The 19,952-nt window shown below is 41.7% G+C and overlaps 1 protein-coding gene across 13 annotated transcripts in view; it reads right to left on the bottom strand.

The window, feature by feature from the left end:
• The window catches only part of TSNARE1 (t-SNARE domain containing 1), a 511,254-nt gene that overhangs the window by 191,333 nt on the left and 299,969 nt on the right, over window positions 1-19,952 (bottom strand). For all 13 annotated transcript variants that reach the window (XM_061995192.1, XM_061995197.1, XM_061995196.1 and 10 more), the window contains one exon: window positions 5,377-5,449. In XM_061995192.1, coding sequence (XP_061851176.1) covers window positions 5,377-5,449 — 73 coding nt within the window. The remainder of the gene's footprint in view (window positions 1-5,376; window positions 5,450-19,952) is intronic.

Genomic DNA, 19,952 nt, shown 5'->3' on the forward strand with positions numbered 1-19,952 from the left:
TCCATGTCTCAACAAGTGCCTGAAAGCAAGACAAGAGAAGATTTCTCAGTTCATCAGGAATCAATAGGAACATAAACGTACCCATTCACACAATAGCCTCCTCTGAGATCACTTTAGGAAACTCAACTCAACTCAATGAGAGACTTTGCAGACCACATTCAATTGAATGTAGGAATCAAAACTGTTACATTCAGGTATTCTGGGACCATTCTTAAGATATGTTCATTTTCAGCAGATGTCCCAGCTGAGACATGTAACTCAGGAGAGTGTTAAGGATACAGTTGAATGATTTCCTAGCTTGGTCTGCATTGGAGCATCTGACAACAGACTCTTGGCTGTGCCATTCAGGCAGTCAGACTGGAGGAGGACATGTGTGGAAGGGTGCTAATGGACTCTCTTGACTCCTGACTGTGTCTACATGTTAAACAAGGCTTCAGGTCAGACAGGCAACAGTGACAAAACAGGCAACAAAACTGAGCTGATCACAGGCAGAAAAAAACAACAAAACCCTCTCAAACCTACAAAAATCCTCCTCACATTCAAAAGCTTCCAAAATAAGCAATGCATTTGCATTAATGTAAACATATCTTACTTTGAAGGAGGTTTATTATTATCATTAGGCAACTGGTGACAATGTGGCATGTCAGTGGACGTCAGCATTACCCGAGGACTGAACATATTGACACCATCAGGAAATTCTTCTGAGACTGAAGGAAAGCTCCAGCTGCCATGTTTATATTTATCTTGGCAGGTCCGTGGGCTCTAAGCTCAGAGATACCATGTAGTGATGTTTGTAAAGTGAGGAAGCACCCACTTTAGATCATGTTATGAAATTTCTTCTCCCTGTTCTTTTCAACTATAAAATTCCCAGGCTTTGAGAGTAAAATGAAAGGTTAGTAGCACCAAGGTCTAAACCTGGGTAAGTAATGGAATAAAAAGAAAGGCTGAGAATGTCTTTTGCTTAATGCAGTGATCATAGAATCATAGAATGGTAGAGGTTGGAAAGGACCAACCAAGATCATCCAGTCCAACCCCTCTGCAGAAGCAGGTCCCCCTAGATCTGGTCACCTAGGAACATGATCAAGTGGGTCTTGAAGACCTCCAAGGAAGGAGACTCCACAACCTGACCAGCCTGTTCCAGTGATATCTTCTTCCAGCAAGTGGGATTTGCTGCATATACATAGATTTGTACATAGATTTGTACACATTTGGTTTGGACAAAGAGGTAGAGGACTGGTAAATTAGTTGCTGTGTCTCTGCTACTGAAATCTTCAAGTGTGTGACCTTTGGATCTCTTCCCATTTTAGGTAGTTGGGGAGGTTGCAGATACACTGGTAGAAGGTTGGTTCTAAAACTGTCCAGTAGAGGAAGAAATGTGACTCTTAAAAGTGTAAAATGTTTTCAGAACCATGTGGGTCTTTCCTTGTTCCTTTGAGAAATGTGATGAGGTTGCAACTGGTGATTCAAGAGGTGAAAGTTGAATTAGAGCAGTTTAGGCATGTAGATCTTGCACGTTACTTTGGCATAACTACTAAGTTTATATACATAGGTAGGATGGGGAAGGAGCTATTCTAAACCAAAATTAGAACAGCATTTTCTTTTGCCTTAGGCAAAAAAAAAAGCAATAATGTATTATTCAGGTCATCTTTATTTGCTCTTACAACACAAACAGAAAGCTAGAGAGGTGGACAAATATGCACTTGTCTTCATGAGGTGCTAATGCAAATACTGGCAGCTGCATTGTTGACACTTCCCTCAGAGGAACTGGGGACTTAAAGATTTGCTTCTCCTCAACACCAGTTACAAAATCTGTTTCATGGAACTATGTCAAGTTATCCCAGCATAGCAAATGGAAGAAAAAAAGCTTGCACATGTGAAATAAGTGTATGAAACACTGGGAATGTTTCAAGCTGTTGAGGCACTTGCAGTTCAGCTGAGTGGTCATCTATGAGCATAGAAATAAATGACTGTTGCTCAAGCAATCAACTCCTAAACCTGTCACACTGCCAAGTCCTTAATCCTTGGATGGTTTTGGATGAAGAACCCTTCTACTACCATGAGTAAAGTTTAGCATTGGAGGTGGCTCCCTTCAAGCCAGGTGGAGATGTTGCCATTTGTGCATCAGATGCCCAAAGTTATTATCAATGCACTCCAGAGCCTCCTGGATTGTTTATGCCCTGCTATGTTGTCCCTCCAGCAAGCACTGGGGAGCTTGAAGTCCCCCATGAAGACCAGGGCCTGCCCCTATCTATCTGTAGAGGGCCTCATTCACTTGTTCTTCCTGATTAGATGGTCTGTAGCAGACACTCAGTACAATGCCCCCTTTGCCCATCCTCTTTTTGATCCTAACACATAAGCTCCCCATTGGTTACTCATCCGTCCCCAGGCAGAGCTCCAGGCACTCCAGCTGCTCTTTTCATGAGACAACTACTCCTCATCATCTTCTTATTCTCTTTTTCCTAAAGAGCCTGTATCCTTCCAATGCAACACTTCAGCCAAGAGAGCCATACCATGTCTCCACAATCCCAACAAAACCACAGTCCTAAAGCTACATGCAGACTCCAAACTCTTCATTTTCATTCCCCATACTGTATGCATTAGTGCACAGTCACTTTAGAGATACACCTCAGCATGTTGAGCTTCTAGAGAGAGTTTGGGGTGTCTGTCCATAATGGTGCCTTGTAGGCAGCTTGCTGTCCACATGCAAGTGACAGAGATGATCCAGCCCAAGCCTCATTTTGATGACTTTGTGAGTCCTTCCTACCACCATATCCCCTGTCCTTTATTCAGCAATCCTTTCCATCACATCCCTCACAGGACTGCTGGCCACTCTCACCCTCCACCATTATTCCTAGTTAAAAGCCTTCTTTATGAGGTCAGCCATCACATCAGCAAAAGTAGCTTTACCCTGTCTAGTGAGGTGGGCCTCACCTCTTCCAAGTAGATACTGATCTACAAACAGGATCCTGTGGTTCTAAAACCCAAACCCACGTCGCCCACACCAATTCCACAGCCAACTATCCAACTATTGATTTCTTCTATTAATGCCCTCCTTCTTGCATCCTTTCCCCTCACCAGCACACTGTGCTATGAAGCTACATGGGGATGCTTTTGCCAAGAGCTCCTGTAAGACTGTGTTGAAAAAACTTGTCTTGTTGATTCAAAGGCCACTAATTTGTTTTGGCTTCAAGAGCTTGGACTCACTGATACACTATTGCTTAGTTAAATATTCATAACAAAGAGATGCCAGGACTAGGAACACAAGTGTGGAGTTTACTTGCAGAACACAAAAAATAACAGTTGTGCTTCCTGGAATCTACATTTCCTCTCATCCATTTCATCCTTGCATGACAGAAATTGCTCTGTACCCTAAGGAGTGTTATGAATGTATTCATCAGGGACATGTTAGCAAAACCACTTTCAGTTTTGTGTAAGAAGTGTTGGGTTACTCTGCCTGTGCCATGCATAAACCAGGCAAGCTCTTCCCATTCATTTCCCCCAATGCAGGTGAACCAGAGAGTGGTTTCTCCTAGAGACCTGAGAGCTTTTTGCTGAGTGGTGCACCTCACATTCCCTGGATATGTATTTTCCCTGTGTTTTCTACATAAGCACACACAGAGATTTCATTTCATCCATACAAGTGAAATGTATTGCAAAAAACACAACAAGTGCCAAGAGAATTGTCTTTTATCATCATTGCTTTTGAATTCTCACTGTGGGGGTTTCGACTCCCTTTGCCTCTCGATTCTTAATCTCACTTACTTCTGTGTAATATGAATGTCAAAAGATAAACAGTGGGACCTTTCAGCGATTGGTTAGGAAGATACCTTGACTGGCTGCCAGGCTGAAAAAATACTCCTAAAGAAACTATTAAAAATCTCCTGCAGTGAATTGGGAAGAAGAAAGAACACTCCAGATAGAAAAGGAGCAGAAATGTTACGCTGGTTCAAAGACAAAGCAGCCTACTTAGTCTGTTTCTCACAGGCAAGTGAATACTTGGGTCGCTTCTGTGCATGGGCAACATCTTAAAATAATACATATTGCCTTAAGAAAAAGAGTTACAAGGATCTTGAAGCTAGCTGATGTATGCTGTCATGTCCCTCAAGGCATTAACATCTGATGTGCTTTTAGGAGATGAATCAGTCTCCAAAGCTATCCATGTACAAAAATAAGCTTCCAAACAGGCATAAATTAGAAAAGGAAAAAAAAAAAGGAAGAAAAAGGAATAGTAAAAAGTTGGATTTAAATATCATCTTGATGTTTTTCTGCACCTGTGAACTTTAGTGGTGCTTCTCAGAGGGATGCAATGAGCTCATTCCAGCGTGAAAAGGGGCATCTTATGCTAATGGAAACTTGCAAAGGTATGAGCTTGGCAAAGAAATCCAGAGTGATTAATAAACAGCAGAGAAGAGTTTCTTCTTTTATGATCTACATATGGCTGCCTTAGGACTTGATCCAACTCCCAGCTCTGGTGAGAACTCCAGTTGAGTGTTGCAGCTAAGAAATACCTCTACAAATCTTGCTGCTTTGGAGTTTAGGTCTTTCAGCGTGGCTTTAGGACTATTAGCTCTCAAATTTGAAAGCAGACAGTTGCTTCTGAAGCATTGCACCATATTATCACACAGAAAATAAGAGATACAGACAAAAAAAAAAAGAAGTCTGGTTGTTCTTAGCAGCAAGAGAAGGCAACAGTGACAAAGACAAGGGTCAGAGGGAATTTAAAAGGAACAGATCCACTATGTCTTATCCCTCTACTCACAAAAAGTGGTGGCTGTTAGTGATGGACTGCTCTTAAAGATAATATTAGGGGTTATTCTCATCTCCCCTCCCAAGTTTTCTCCTAGCCACTGGTAGCTGGAGAGCAAGAGGAGGTCAGCTAATGGGCAGAAACTTCAGACTGTGCCCATTGTGATCTTAGGCTATTGTAAATTTAATCAGACCCATCCTGCAATGTGGAATGAAAATTCCATTTAGGAGGAGCAAGCTGTTTCATTTTCTCCAGCACCATCAATAGTAATAACAATTATTGCTCCTACTATTGGGTTTTAATTACAGTTCCAGGTAGAAAGGAAAAATTGAATCCCTTTCCAGTTAATGTGATGTACTCTCAAGCTTCCTTTTTACAGTCAAAGTGGAATGGATTAATCTCCTTGTAAATTCTATTTTATGCTAAATATACCAGATAACTATCCTTAATACAAGAACCCTGTTGTACAAAGCAGCTTGTCAGATTAAAACATCACTAGATGCACAAAATGCCCCAAATGCTGGAATGGTAATCACAGCACCAACAAACAGCTGCTCACGAGGCATCACACATCACATTGGCATGGTGAAGGAGGGCAATGCAGCCCATACTTCAAATGTGATACTTACCTATAGCATCTCCTTGCTCATGCACCATGGAGGCCAGGTCTTTAATGATCTGGTTCACATCCAACATGTCGCTCTGAAAAGACAGAAAGTCCAGCATTAATGATGAATGGGGCAAAACCTCACTGGATTTGATATCTCCTCGTTGGTAAGGCAATAAGGAAAGATCTATTTGATGGATAGATTTATTTCTACATTTTCTAGTGTTAAAAAAACCAAACAAGTAACTTGGTTCAGCACTGAAATTCTCTCAGTTAAAACACAGTAAATTACCACTGATTTTATTTCCTTCATTTCTGAACACTTACTGTATACAAAAGCAAATGTGAGCATATGTTGACTTCATATGATGCTGTCTCTTATAAAAAGAATTAATCTAGCAATAATAGACATATTAATACAGATACTGCTAAATGCACTACCAGTAAGGCAACTTAGAGCAGGGAAAAAAAGGGCACTCAAACAGGATGCATTTTGTTAAGCTGTACAAATCACAGAGGCAAGAAACTCTCAAAATCATTCAGTCCAACACTTCTACTCAGAGCAGTCAATTAAAACAAATTGCTCAGGGCCACATCCACTTGTTTTTTTGTATAACTCTGTGTACAAAGACTCCACAGACTATCTGGACAGCAGCATATCCGTGTCTCCCTTGTAGTGGGGAATCCAGCACTGGGTGTTGAAAACAACTCCTAAGAATCTGCTGCTTCTGAGGCAAATAGCACAGCAATTCATTTATCTCTTTGGGTCCTGTTGCAGCTTCAGTCCATCATGCCAAAAGGTCCCATTGCTTCCACCTCAGTTTTAAAGACCTCAACCTCCCTACTGGTAAATTTAGGAAATGGTTCAAAATGAATCCAAGCCTTTCCACTGGAGTTTATTACAGAGAATATAAGTGGTGTAAAATAATTACAGCATGTAAAAGAATCACATTCATTTGCAAAGAAGTCTGGGAGACCCATTGTGAATTCCAGAATGCATCAAATTGTTGAATAATTGAAGAAGTAGGAGAAAAGGTTTAAAAAGCTGTGAGAAATCATAATAAACAAAAAAACAACCCCCTCCCCCCAGCCAAAGACTGGGTAATGCATCACAAAATGCACTTCATTCATTCACTTGTCAAGAATAAAGAAGCTTTAATTATGTATGGTATTATTCAAACTTGTAAATACTGCAGCATATTTTGTAAAGGCAATGAAATTTAAGTAACTTGAGATTGTACTTGAGCACTGTGGTAGTAAATCATTGCCAGGAAATGGGGAGAAATTAGTTGTGATTTCATTTTTGGGTGGGGGAGGTTTTGGGGGGTTTTTATGAAACTCTTTGAAAGGAGTAAGCTGAAGTTTAGCAAAATGTGAAGAACTGAGATTTAACTTCAATGTGTTGTTCTGCTTTCATGTAATTGTTCAGTAAAATATGATTAACAAAACATTCAACAAAACTATAATATTAAAAACTCCCTTGTAATCCCCATTTATCTCTCTTGGCTTAAATTGCTACTGATACCAGTCTTTGGTTTCTGTTACTTATAAACAAGATTCTTTCTACCCTTTCAGTCAGCTTGTTTTGTTCTGTTCTGCTTCTTTCACAGCACTTTAAGTGAATGCAGCTTAAAACCTACAAGCGTGTTTTCACAGATACATTTGGTTAGACAGAAGTTATTGCAATATATTGAATTATACAAGCCCCCCAAGTATTTCCATTGGAATAAAACAAGTGGGCAATTCAGTCTAAGAAAGATAATCTACTGGCACCTCATAGGGTCCTCCTCAGCTAATTGAACCAGAAGGAGTTGAGCTGTCTGCCTCCTCATCCCCAGATATTATGCCAAGAAAGAAAGAAAGAGAAAGGGAATTCAATATTGTATATGAGCAGTGCTGGTTTGGATTTGCCATTTGTATTCAGGGACTTGGGATGAAAACAACCATCTGCTGCTGCAGAGTATAGATCCTTTTCATAACATTGTAACAACACTTAAAATTATTGTTTTGCAAATATGCATTAGTTAAAGCCAGCTGCTGAGTTGTTAGGAAGGAAAAAAAAAACCTGTGACTACAGTATTTAAGGAAAAACAAACAGGGAGAAGTTGTAAAGCACAGAGCACAAAGCGATCTGACCTGAAGCAAGGAATCTGTTGAATAATTTAACCTGGCAATGTGAAGTTTCAAAGTCCCTGATATATGTAAACAAAACAAAAGAAGAAGAAAAAAACCAGAAGGAAGAAAAATAGCCAGAAATAAAGATCTTCCATAATGGAATATAGCCAGGAGCTATGTTCCTATTCCTCCTTGCCAGGTCAGCTCTATCACAAAGTACCTCTGAATTTGCCAGGCATCAGAGTTTGTTAGCAAAACCAGATTGCCTTTGGTTTCCCACATTTGCACATCCTATGAGGAATTCACGGTGAAATACAGCTTCTCATAAATCTCTTCGACTCCACAGAAACCAGGAGCACAACAGCCAGCCTCCAATCCAGAAATGCTGTCTCCTTGCCAGCTACCTAGGCTGGGCTTTCTTGGGTTTTAATCAACAACAGCCTTTCCTGTCTGGCAACAATTCACTCATTACATTCTGCAGCGAGAGGGAGACAGATTTAAATTGCTTCATCTAAATTATCTCTTTTTTTAAGGAGAAATCCGTTGCTAAGATTAGTGCAGGCAGGATTTAATGCCACCTATGCTGGAACAATAGAGAAATTAAACTACCCAACAATAAACTCAGAGATGATGTAAGGAAATGGCAGTAGCTAGAGATCACAGAATGTTAAGGGATCTTAAAAGCTCATTTAGTGCAACTCCCCTGCCAGAGCAGCATCACCTAGAGCAGGGCACACAGGGACTCATCCAGCTGGGTTTGAGTGTCTCCAGAGAAGGAGCCTCCACAGCCCATCTGGGCAGCCCCTGCCAGTGCTCCCTCACCTCAACAGGGAACAAATTCTTCCTTGTGTTTCATTGGAACCTCTTCTATTCCAGCTTGTCCCCATTGCCCCTTGTCCTATCATTGGCCATCACTGAGCACAGCCTGGCTCCAGCCTCCTCACACCCACCCTTTATGGATTTGTAACATGAATGAGGTCACCCCTCAGTCTCCTCTTCTCCAAGCTGAAGAGCCCAAGCTCTCTCAGCCTTTCATCATAAGGGAGATGCTCCACTCCATGACCTTTGTGGTCCTGCTTGAACTGAGGACCCCAGAAGTGGACACAATATTCCAGATGTGATCTCACAAGGGCAGAGCAGATGACCAAAAAAAAGCAGAGAAGTGCAATAAACAAGTCATGCACATGAGAAAACCATGAAAATGACAGTTTGGGACTGTAAAAGTCTGGAGATATAACACTCAGTAGGGTAAATGAGTTTATTTACTTAACAGAAAATACTAGGCTAAGATGGCAGGGCCATTTGAGCTGTTTAACCTGGTCACTAAGTGAATAATGTCACTGCAAAGAACTGAGATTTAGCAAAAAAAAAAAAGATCTGAAATTCCAGCCCTTGTCACAGAAACGTTGGAAATATGATTTTGCAGATAAACCAGAAATTTCCATTTCCCATTTTTCACTTTAACAAGGACACAATTACAACATTTTTAAAATTAATCTGGGAGCAAATTGGGTTGTAAAACCCAGACATTGCTACCAAGATGGGAACAACACAATCATAAATCCCAGCAGCCCATTTCCCCATGGAATGAACATTGCTAAGGTATTTGCCAAGACAGCAAATGAGTAAACTTCCTCTTGCTTCCACTCTCATGTTTAGCAAAGGAAGATTTATCCACAGTGAAAACTTCTAACATAGCTCTGACCTTAATGATATCCTGAGGACGCTTCTGCATTCCAGCCATGAGAATGGTGTTACATAAAGCAAAGAGGGGAAACATGTTCTCCCCAAAAGGACACAGAACAAGCACATGCTGTCAATAATTCCTCTCCCACATTTAGCCAGGTCCCAGCATCCTTTATCAATGTCAGTTCAGGTCCTCAAGGGAAGATTCACACTTATTTCGAAGTATATTTGCCTTGGGTTAGTGCAGAAGACAGTAGCAGAAATGTCAGTGGTCTGCTATTTAGCACATGGGCTTTTGTGTGTAAACACAAACCACTCACCCATTTATTAATAAAAGGACTAAAAATGAGCATTTTGATTAACTGCTGACTCAATGTTCAGGAAATGCTGAATTCTACAACTCAGGTCTCATTCTGCCCCACCATCCACCCTGCAACAAGTAACCAGGAGAGCTATAAAATAAACCTCAAGGAGATTCTGAGAGATGTAGAATAAGGTCCATGTGTGTATTTCTGTATATGGAAACACTCCAAATCAAAATAAAGCAAATCAAAACCCTAGTGCTTGCTCTCTATGAAGGAAAAAAGCACACAGAAAAAAGAACCAAACTCTTTGTAGTGTCTGGCTTGTTTTGTTCAACATCTTCCTCAACCACCTGGATGAGGGCACAGAGGGACCCTCAGTGAGTTCCCTGCTGGCACCAAACTGGGAGCACTGGCTGATTCCCCAGAGGCTGAGCTGCCAGTCAGCGGGATCTCGAGCGGCTGCAGAGTTGGGCACAGAGGAACCTGCTGAGGTTCAACAAGGACAAGGGCAGAGTCCTGCAGCTGGGAAGGAACAACCCCCTGCAGCAGCACAGGCTGGGGATTGACCTGCTGGAGAGCAGCTCTGCAGAGAGAGATTTGGGAGAGCTGGTTGATAACAAACTGAACAGGAGTCAGCAATGTGCCAATGGCATCCTGGGATGCATCAAGAAGAGTGTGGGCAGCAGGTCAAGGGAGGTTCTTCTCCCCCTTTCCTCTGCCCTGCTGAGGCCTCATCTGGAGTCCTGTGTCCACTTCTGGGCTCCTCAGCTCAAGAAGGACAGGGAAGTGCTAGAGAGGGGCCAGTGCAGGGCCACCAAGATTATCAGGGGACTGGAGCATCTTTCATATGAGGAAAGGCTGTGGGACCTGGGGCTGTTCAGTCTGGAGAAGAGGAGACTGAGGGGGGATCTCATAAATATTTATAAGTATATAAAAGGTGGGTGTCAGGAGGTTGGGACATACCATTTTTCTATAGTATCTAGCAACAGAACAAGGCGTGATGGGATGAAGCTGGAACACAGAAAGTTCCATTTAAACATACAGAAAAACTACTTTACTGTTGGGGTGAGGGAGCCCTGGCACAGGCTGCCCAGGGAGGGTGTGAAGGCTCCTTCCTTGGAGGTCTTCAAGACCCTCCTGGATATGTTCCTGTGTGACCTGATCTAGCTGGACCTGCTTCTGCAGGGGTGTTGGACTGGATGATCTCTAAAGGTCCCTTCCAACTCCTACCACTCTATGACTCTGTGTTTTACCAAAGTGATGCTGATTTGTTCCTTTTTTATTGCCCCACCTGCAACATCCTTGGGGCATCTCCCATTCTGTGTTCTACCGTGTGTGAACCACAGATCCAGAGTACACAGACTAATCAAAGCAGAGTGTTCATCTCTCCTCATTCCCTTCTGCAGGATAGAGGAAGGAAGGGAAAGGGAAAGAAAAAACAATATATAAAAAATAGCCAAGCTTCTGTGATGTTAGATGGGAAAAAAGTAAATCTTGCTGCAACACTTTTTCAACAAATATTTTTCTCTTGTCTGTGGCCGTGGAGAAAAAAAATGACATTCTATAAATCAAACTGATTCAGCCTAAGCAACAGCAGACCAGCAGAAAATTGTTTTGAGGGCAGGAGTTATCCAGAACAGCAATTGCAGACTGAGTTAGATCTCCTCTGGGACTGAACAACGGCCAGTGTGGGGAGTTTCTCTCTCACTCTTGCTCCCGTGTGCACGCTTCCTCTCTATTTTGTTGTCTTAGTGGTCTATGTCGTCTCATGAACTGTAGCATCACACTGTATAATTAAAGTAGTTGTGCTGAGCTTCAGCATGTTAATCCAGCATCTACCTAGAGACAGCAAGCTCAAGAAACACAATGTGAAGATTGTCTCTGTCCAACAAGAGCCAAATGGAGAGACTGTAGAAGATGAGATGCTTCAAGGCAGAGGTGAGAACATTGCATAGGGCACTTCAATTGGGATGAATAAAGAGAAACCCTGAAACCGGCCAACTAGTAACTTTAGTCATTTTGCCTGTAGGTGGGTGGACCCGACCTGGATGCTAAGTGCTCACCAAAGCCACTTTATCACTCCCTGTCTCAACTGAACAAGGGAGAGAAAATGTCATGAATGGCTCATGGGTCAAGATAAGGACAGGCAGATCATTCACCAATTACTGTCCTGGGTAAAACAGACTTGACTTGTGGAAATTAGTTTAATTTGTTACCAATCAAATCAGATAATGAAAAATAAAACCAGATCTTAAAACATCTTCTCCCTACCCATCCCTCCTGGTCAGGCTCAAATTCACTCTCTATTTCTTTGCTTCCTTCCCCCGAGAGGTGTAAGGCAATGGGAAATGGGTTGTGGTCAGGTCATTCCAGATTATTTCTGCCTTTCCTCCACAATCATGTTTTTCCCTTGCTCCAGCATGGAGGTATCCCCACAGAAGACAGTTTTCCACAAACTTCTCCAACATGAATCCTTCCCACAGACTATAGCTCTTCACAAGTTTCTCCAGTGTGAGTCCTCCATAGAGTTAAAAGTCGTGACTGTAAACCTGCTCCAGCATGGGCTCCTCTCTGACCAGGAGTCCACAAGCCATGCCAGGACCCAGCTCCCACACATGCTCTCTGTGGGGGTCACAGCCTCCTCTGGGCACATACCACTTGCTCTGGTGTTATGTCCTCCTCAGGCTGCAGATGGATCTCTGCTTCACCACACGCTGCATCACAGGCTGCAATGGAACCTTTTCTTTGGTGTCTGGAGCACCTTCTTCCCTCCACCTGCACTGACATTAGTGTCTGCAGAGTTTTCTCTCACTGGCTGCAATTCACCTTAAGCAGTATTTTTTTCCCTTTCTTAACTATGCTATTGAAGAGGTGTTACCTCCAAGTCTGATTGGCTTGGCCTTGGACACTGATGGGTCCATCTACGAGCCAGTTGGCATTGGCTCTATTGGACATGGGGGAAGCTTCTAGTAGCTCCTCACAGAAGCTACCCCTCTAGTCCCCTGTCACTACCAAAACTTTGCCACACAAACCAGATACAAGTGAGAAATTACTCTAGGTGGACCTGCTTTAGCAGGAAGGGTGGACTGGATGATCTCTAAAGGTCCCTTCCAACCCTATCATTCTATGATTCTACGACTCAATGACATGTTCAACCTACCTCCAACTCATCTTCTCTATCATCCCCAGTGTATGTCTTCCCATCAGCAGCAACCTGTCTGGGTATGATGGGCAGTTCCCTTAGAAAACTCTTCTCTCAGCCATCAAACTTCATTTGAAGACATTTTGACAGTGGATGTTAATGATAAGCATCATTATCTCCAATACTATCTAAAATGTGTGAGAGGCACGTGGGGGCAACAGCATGTCACTGTGAGCTTTGGTAATACCTTTTACCACTTTTTAGCCATGTTTTTTCTCTGAAGCTTAATAACTATACATCTAGATCAGCTTGCACACACACGTGGCCATCACCATCTCCCATGTGCTCTATATCTATCAGTAGTTGCCTTTCTGGAGATCAAAGATTGTTTAAGGCAGATGTTTTCTTCCATGGGAACTTTATCAGTTCCAAGTCTGTGATGAAGGTCAGAACTGGACTGTAGCCTAAGGCAAATATAATAATACCAATTACAGGAAGAGATATTTTGCCTTTTTAAAACACTTTAGATCTGGAAACAGGAGAGTGTTAATGGGAGAGGTCATCAGTAGCTCTGTTTTTACATTTGGCAAAATGTGGCATACAATAAAGTATGAAAGATCACCTAAAAAGCTTTTGCTCCTAACCACAATTTAGAACTTTAAATTCATTTACATCCAAAATTCATTCAGCAGTTTGCAAAAGTAGGTGACTTTCCACAGGTATGTGCATGTGAGTATTTATCCAGGCATGTATAGACATGTATTGTTCTGCATCACAAACACACTCACCTCTATAAATAGTAACTTTATATACAGATGCACCAATATTTCCAACATCTAACTTGCCCTGAATATACACCAGGTGCTAAATAAGTATTTGAGGCTTAGCAGATTGCAGAGATACAAACACAGCTTATTTCTGTCTACAGTAGCACAAAACAGACCTTATATCTCAAGCTGCTACTTTTTTTCCTGGTTAAACATTGTGGTACATGAACACTGATGCTTTCTGATAACAGGCAAGCAAACAAAAAAAAAATCAAATAAAAATTGGTCTGCCCTGCTTAGTTTTGACCAAAAAAAAAGATGCATTGATTCCATTTTGCCTTCAAGTTAATGACATGACAGATTGCTATCAGTCAGAGCAAGGGTAAGAATGGCACTCATCAGAAAACTGAGAGGCAACGCTTTCATGAGGAACAAAGGAGTTATGCAAGAAGTGAATGTGCAGAGCAAATGGAGAAATGCTTTAAAAATCATGCATGATGAAAGGGAGCATGGGCATTTTATAGAATCATAGAATGGTAGGAGTTGGAAGGGAACTTTAGAGATCATCCAGTCCAACCTCCTGCAGAAGCAGCTCGCACCTAGATCAGGTCACACAGGAATGTGTCCAGGTGGGTCCTCTTCCCTCCTCGAAGGAAGGAGCCTCCACACCCTCCCTGGGCAGCCCGGGCCAGGGCTCCCTCACCTCAACACTGAAATAGTTTCTCCTTATGTTTAAATTGAACTTTTTGTGTTCCAGCTTCATCCCATCACCCCTTGTCACCTAGATACCATAGGAAAAAGTTCTGCCCCAACCTCCTGACACCCACCATTGAGATATTTGTCAATATTAATGAGATCCCCCCTCAGTCTCCTAAAGACTAAACAGCCCCAGGTCCCACAGCCTTTCCTCATATGACAGATGGACTCTCTCCAGCAGATCTCTGTCCCTCATGAGTTGGGGAGCCCAGAACTGGACACAGGACTCCAGATGAGGCCTCACCAGGGCAGAGCAGAGGGGGAGCAGAACCTTCCTCAACCTGCTGCCCACACTCTTCTTGATTCATCCCAGGATGCCATTGGCCTTCTTGCCCACGAGGGCATTTACCTATTCTGCAGTCCTTTCCTTCATCTCCACTGCTCTCCTCTTTGTGTAGACACTCATAAAGCCCCTGAAAGCAAATTGCTGACAAAGAGGGAAAGCTGGAGGGAGATCTACAAGCCAAGTAAATGAAGAGGGAACTGATTTCATTACTTTCTCAAGTGTGAGGGAGAACATCAGCTCTGCCCCCCAAGAGATGGCATGACACAATTTTGTTTCCCTTTACTCAATGTCTGATGTTACTGCACCTTGTTGACACAACTAGTGCAAGTTTCTGGGATGTTATAATACACTTTTGTAAGCAGTAACACCAAACATGCATTAGACTGGTCACACCTGCTACTTGTGCTTTTCACTTCTTACGTTCTCCATTTATTTTGTTGAGACTGCAGAAGAAAGCATCTGCACCCACACTACATATTCAACACTTAGATGTCCTGTGACCAAGTTCTTAGCTACTCTGCCTCTAAAGAAAAATGTATATGAAAGAGAATTGCAGGCTAGAAATATTGCCTCTGTTTGCTGCTATGCTAGAAAGATTTTGGTTGGAATTTTGCCCAACTTATCTGCTCAGCTTCCTGGAGTTGAAGTAAGAGTCCATTCTGAGGTAAATTCGTGTACATTTAAGGGGTACTCAAATGGCATGAGAATAAATGCATGAAAGACCCTCAAAAAATCAATACAAATGGAGATAATGGAAGGTCTGACATCATGGCCTTCACATTCTTAAAACAAATATGCTCAGTTGAAGAAGAAAGGTTCTCCCTATAGAGAAGAGCCATTAGTATTCAGAATACAAGTTATAGCTTAGGGTGTGTGAAATTTGCTTGCCTGACACCCCAAGAGCAAAAGATACAACACAGAATGCAAAACCAAAAGCCATGCCAACCAGAGAAGAAATGTCCACTCACACTTATCCATAGCCTTGTCTGAGAAACAGCTTTTATGAGCAATAAGTCACTGGAATCTTTCTGCAAGAGCTGGTCAATAAACACACCGATTAGAGGCAATTGCCATGGACTGGTTCATGATGTGGGCACCTGCCCTCCAGGAACTATTAGTCCATATTACCCATTTATTTTGTATCAGCTTCCAAACCACTTCAATAAGCCATGGGGCTCTCCTCAGCAACAAACTACAGAAAGTAAGATATATGAGTTCTTACAGCAACCTATGAAAAAGGTTTTTTCTACATTATTTATTTTATATATATATACACACACACACTAGGAATGCTTGTTGGGGATACTTTGTCTTTTTTAAGAAGAGAAAATCAAGTGCATTTAACATTTACAGGCACATATTTTCGCAGCTGTTCAGCAGAAGAAAGTCTCTTGAGTATCAAGTTAACACAGATATGGAAATCCATAAGCAAATTCCAAACTCAGTATCTTAGACACCGACTTTTCCTTTCCCATCTCCTCCTTTCTGCCCCAGGCTGCAGTGTATAAACTAATACGAGTAGTGAGGGAAGTAGTTGTAATCTATCACACTGACTGATACCAGCCCCAGGAAAGGTAGTTTATTGCAGGCAGTATGTTATCTTCAAAAATAGAAACTCTGCACAGATTATGACAAAAACTTCAACCCTTTCCACACTTTGTTTGCAGCACTATTAATTCTTCGATCTGGATTTATTTCCATGAGGGTCATGTAACCAGAAAAATACAATGGGGAAATTCATTTTCTTTTTTAGGAGTGTTCTGGGAAACCAAGCTATTAGAGTTACCTTAAGCTGTCATGTCTTATCAATTGCCACTCAATTATTTTGCTTAAATAAAAGGCTGATTGCAGTGTCTGATCTGCAGCTAGCAACTGAGTGATTCATTTGGGTGCACTGTTTATTCGTGAGAAATTAGAATATCTAACTTCAAATGAAAGGGGTAAGACAAAGAGGCAAGGTAGGGGAGAAAACTGTAAATATGTAGTATCTTTGGATGGTTGTCTGTTGTCAATTCTCAGTTTAGTAATAGCTGCAACTACTGCACTCTGTACCGAGCCTGGAGACAAGTCAGTCCACGTTACAAGGAGAGTCCTTGGATTTGGTGCAGAGAGGAAGTTATAATCTCTTAAAGAGGTCATTGAAGGTCAGCAGCTCTTGTTCTCTGTCTTCAGAAGACTCAAGGGACACAGTAAAAAGATGGGATATGGGTGTCCAGGTCTCCAAAGGCAACAGATAGAGCCAGCTCTGGGAGAAACTGCGTATCCTAAGTCTATCCAAGGTTCAAATGCTCATTAATGGTATGAACTGGGCAAAGAGAAGACACATGCTCCATAAAATGGGAGAAAAAAAAAATTAAGACTCTCCTATCTATATCCCTATGTGTTTCAAACCCAAATACTATGTTCTTTGTAGAGTGTTCCATGTTTTTGCTCTGTGGACTGCAGACTATGCTCTTGATACTTACCTCATACATTTTCAGTTGGTAATGCAGGTTACCTAAAAGGCACAAATGCTGAGTAAAGGCATCTGAGGGGCAATTAATTACAACTACAGCTAAAAGGCCTATAAAAGAAAGCTTTGATATCTATCATGTCCTGTAAAAATCAGGCTTGCTGGAGCTGACTCTTCAAAACAACCCTCACATGGTTTTATTCTCTGTTCTGTGCATGGGAGAGCTTTCTTTAAGAAAAAAAGGTATCCATTATATCCAAAATGATTAATCTCATTGTTCAAGTATTATTTTCCTTAATGTTCAATTTATATCTATCTGTCCTTAGTTACCACTTGGTAATTTGCTACTACCTTCAACCTTCAATATTTTAAATTATTCCACCCTTCTTTCAATGCTCTTCCACATCAAGTGTTTCTACATAGTCATCATGGCTCAACTAATCACTCCTGCACTTTCTGAGCCTGCAGTTGGTAAATTCCTGTAATCTCTCTCCATAAATTATACTTAATACATCTTCCTCATTTCTTCCCTTCTGGATCACCTCCAAATTTCTAATAGAAAAAGCAGGCTAAAAAGCTTTCATTTCTTACACACCTTCCTATCAGAGAAGAAGTGTCAATGGCAGACACTAAAGACTGTATGAAACTTCTCTTTACTTTCCAACTGCCTGTATTTACTTCCTGGTTGATAAAAATCCAGCAGCATTGTGGCACACTGAGCCTTTCTCTTCCTGTTTTTCTAGGTGGCATAGTTTGAACAGTCAAGAAAAATTGTTTAAGGTGAGCTGTTGCAGTAGTTTTGAGAATCCCACGGCAAGACTTGTGTGTCTGTAGAAGGAGATTTAGAAAGGTGCAGACCCTTAGGTCTCACAATGACAGAGTCACAAAGGAAAAAAGTGCCTTTGACTTTCTCACTAAGCACACCACCTCCTCTCCTTTGCCTATCACTTCTGAAGAGTTTATAGCCATCCTTTGCAGCACTCCAGTTGTGCAAGTCAACCCACGAGGTTCCCATGACTGCAACTATAGCACAGTTTTCCAACTGCATTGGAGCTCTTATGCCTTCAGATTACTAGTACAACATTAGATGGTGTCTGACATCCCAAATCCAGAAATCTTATGTTCATCTCAGGTCAGCACTGTGAATTACAACACTATCCAGTAATTAAAATGACAGTTGTGGACAACAAACAGCTTGCTCTCTGACCAAAGCAGCTATCATTCAAACAATGAATCAATTCATTTTACTTTGTCAGTTTTGCTTATGTGTCATGGGTAGATGGGGGAGATGCTCTCAGAATAAAAACAGTCCAGGTCATTCAAGTGTCTAAAGGAAAGAGTTACTATTTATAGAGTAGGGCTGGTGGATTACAAGTCAACGTCTGCTACACCTGCATTTACTGCTCAGCAAATTGCCTTGGGCTCCCTTCAGAGTAAATAGAGAGCAAACAGTGGGCTTGAGGAGTTAGATTAAGGGTTAGATATTTTCAAACTGTCTGGGACTCATAAATACTAGCCTAATTTTTCTTTATGGAAATAGGTGAAACGACCTTAAAACTGTTAACTCTGAAAATTCATGGGGGAGTCGGGTGGATTTCAGGACTAGAAAAGAGAGTGTACAATCCGAACAGAGCAAAATCCTGAAGTCTGAGAATCAAAGTCTGGTCAGCTTGTCATGCCTGTGCAGTCCTCAATGACACTGAGGATCTGATGGGTGATTTTCAGTTGCACAAAACACAGCAGGAGAATGAGCAGGAACAAGAACACATTTGGCAAAAGCTACCCAGTATCTTCCTAGGGCAGGGGAACAGACCTGAGAAAGGGGAAAAGCAGCAGATGACAAATACACAAGTAGGGCAAACACAGTCTAGATGAAAAAAACAATATATAAAATTGCCTGGGAAATCATATGCAAAAACTAATTCTCCATCAGTAATTCTCTTAGTCAGTAGAGTGGAAGACTGCACTGAAAGGAGTTCAACCTCATGAAATTCAACAAGGCCAAATGTAAGGTTCAACACCTGGGCTGGAAGAACCTCCAGCATCAGAATAGATTGAGGGATGCAATTTGGAGAGCAGTCTTGCACAGAGGGACTTGGGTTATATCTGTTGGATGAAAAAAACTGGAGATGAGCCAAAAATGAGTGTTTTCCACTCAGAAAGCCAGTGATATCTTGGTCTTCATAAAAGCAGCATGGGCAGCAGGTCAAGAGAGGGGATTCTCCCTCTTTGCTCTTGTGAGATCCCATCTGCAGTGCTGCATCCAGCTCTGGGATGCTCAGCATAAAAAAGACATGGACCTTTTTGAGTTGGTCAAGAGGAGGGACACTAAAGTGGCCAGAGGGCTGGAACACTTCTATTGTGAGGACAGGGTGAGACAGTTGGGGTTGTTCAGGCTGGAGAAGAGATAGCTCCAGGGAGGCTGTACTGCAGCTTCTCAACACATAAAGGGAACTTATAAGAAAGATGTAGAGAGACTTGTAGTGATAGAACAAGGAATAACCATTTTAAACTAGAACAGGATAGATTGAGATTGGACATAAGAAAGAAATTTTTTGATGATGAGACACCAGAACAGGTTTCCCAGAGAAGCTGTGGATGCCTCACAAGTGGAAGTGTGTAAGGTCAGGTGGGACAAGGCTTTGAGCAATCTGATGTAGTGGCAGGGAGTTTGGAACTAAATGGCCCTTGAAGGTCCCTTCCAAACCAAACCATTATGTGATTTTATGATTCCCTGAGTTCTTATTTTTCTGCTGGAACTGGGACTAATCAATATTTTTCAGTAGTGGTTTAGGTGATGGAGTAGAAAGAACAGTTACTAAATATGAAGGTGCAACGAAGCTCAGAAATATTTTGAGCTTGTCAGGAGTCACAGTTTGAATTCAATGTGATCTTGCTAAATTAGGGAAACACTGAGAAAAGAAGGATGAAGTCAAATACAGAAAATACAGAGTTCTACAGTTAGACAAAAAGAATAAGAAACAATTTTCCAGGCAGAAGTCCTAAAAAGCATCAAAAGAGGGTGTTGAGGGCTGCTGGGGACAAAGTACTGTGAAGTACTGTGTCCAATTTTGAGCAATAATTCCCAG

The sequence above is a fragment of the Colius striatus genome, chromosome 4, assembly GCF_028858725.1.
Source record: "Colius striatus isolate bColStr4 chromosome 4, bColStr4.1.hap1, whole genome shotgun sequence".
Taxonomy (NCBI): Eukaryota; Metazoa; Chordata; class Aves; order Coliiformes; family Coliidae; genus Colius; species Colius striatus.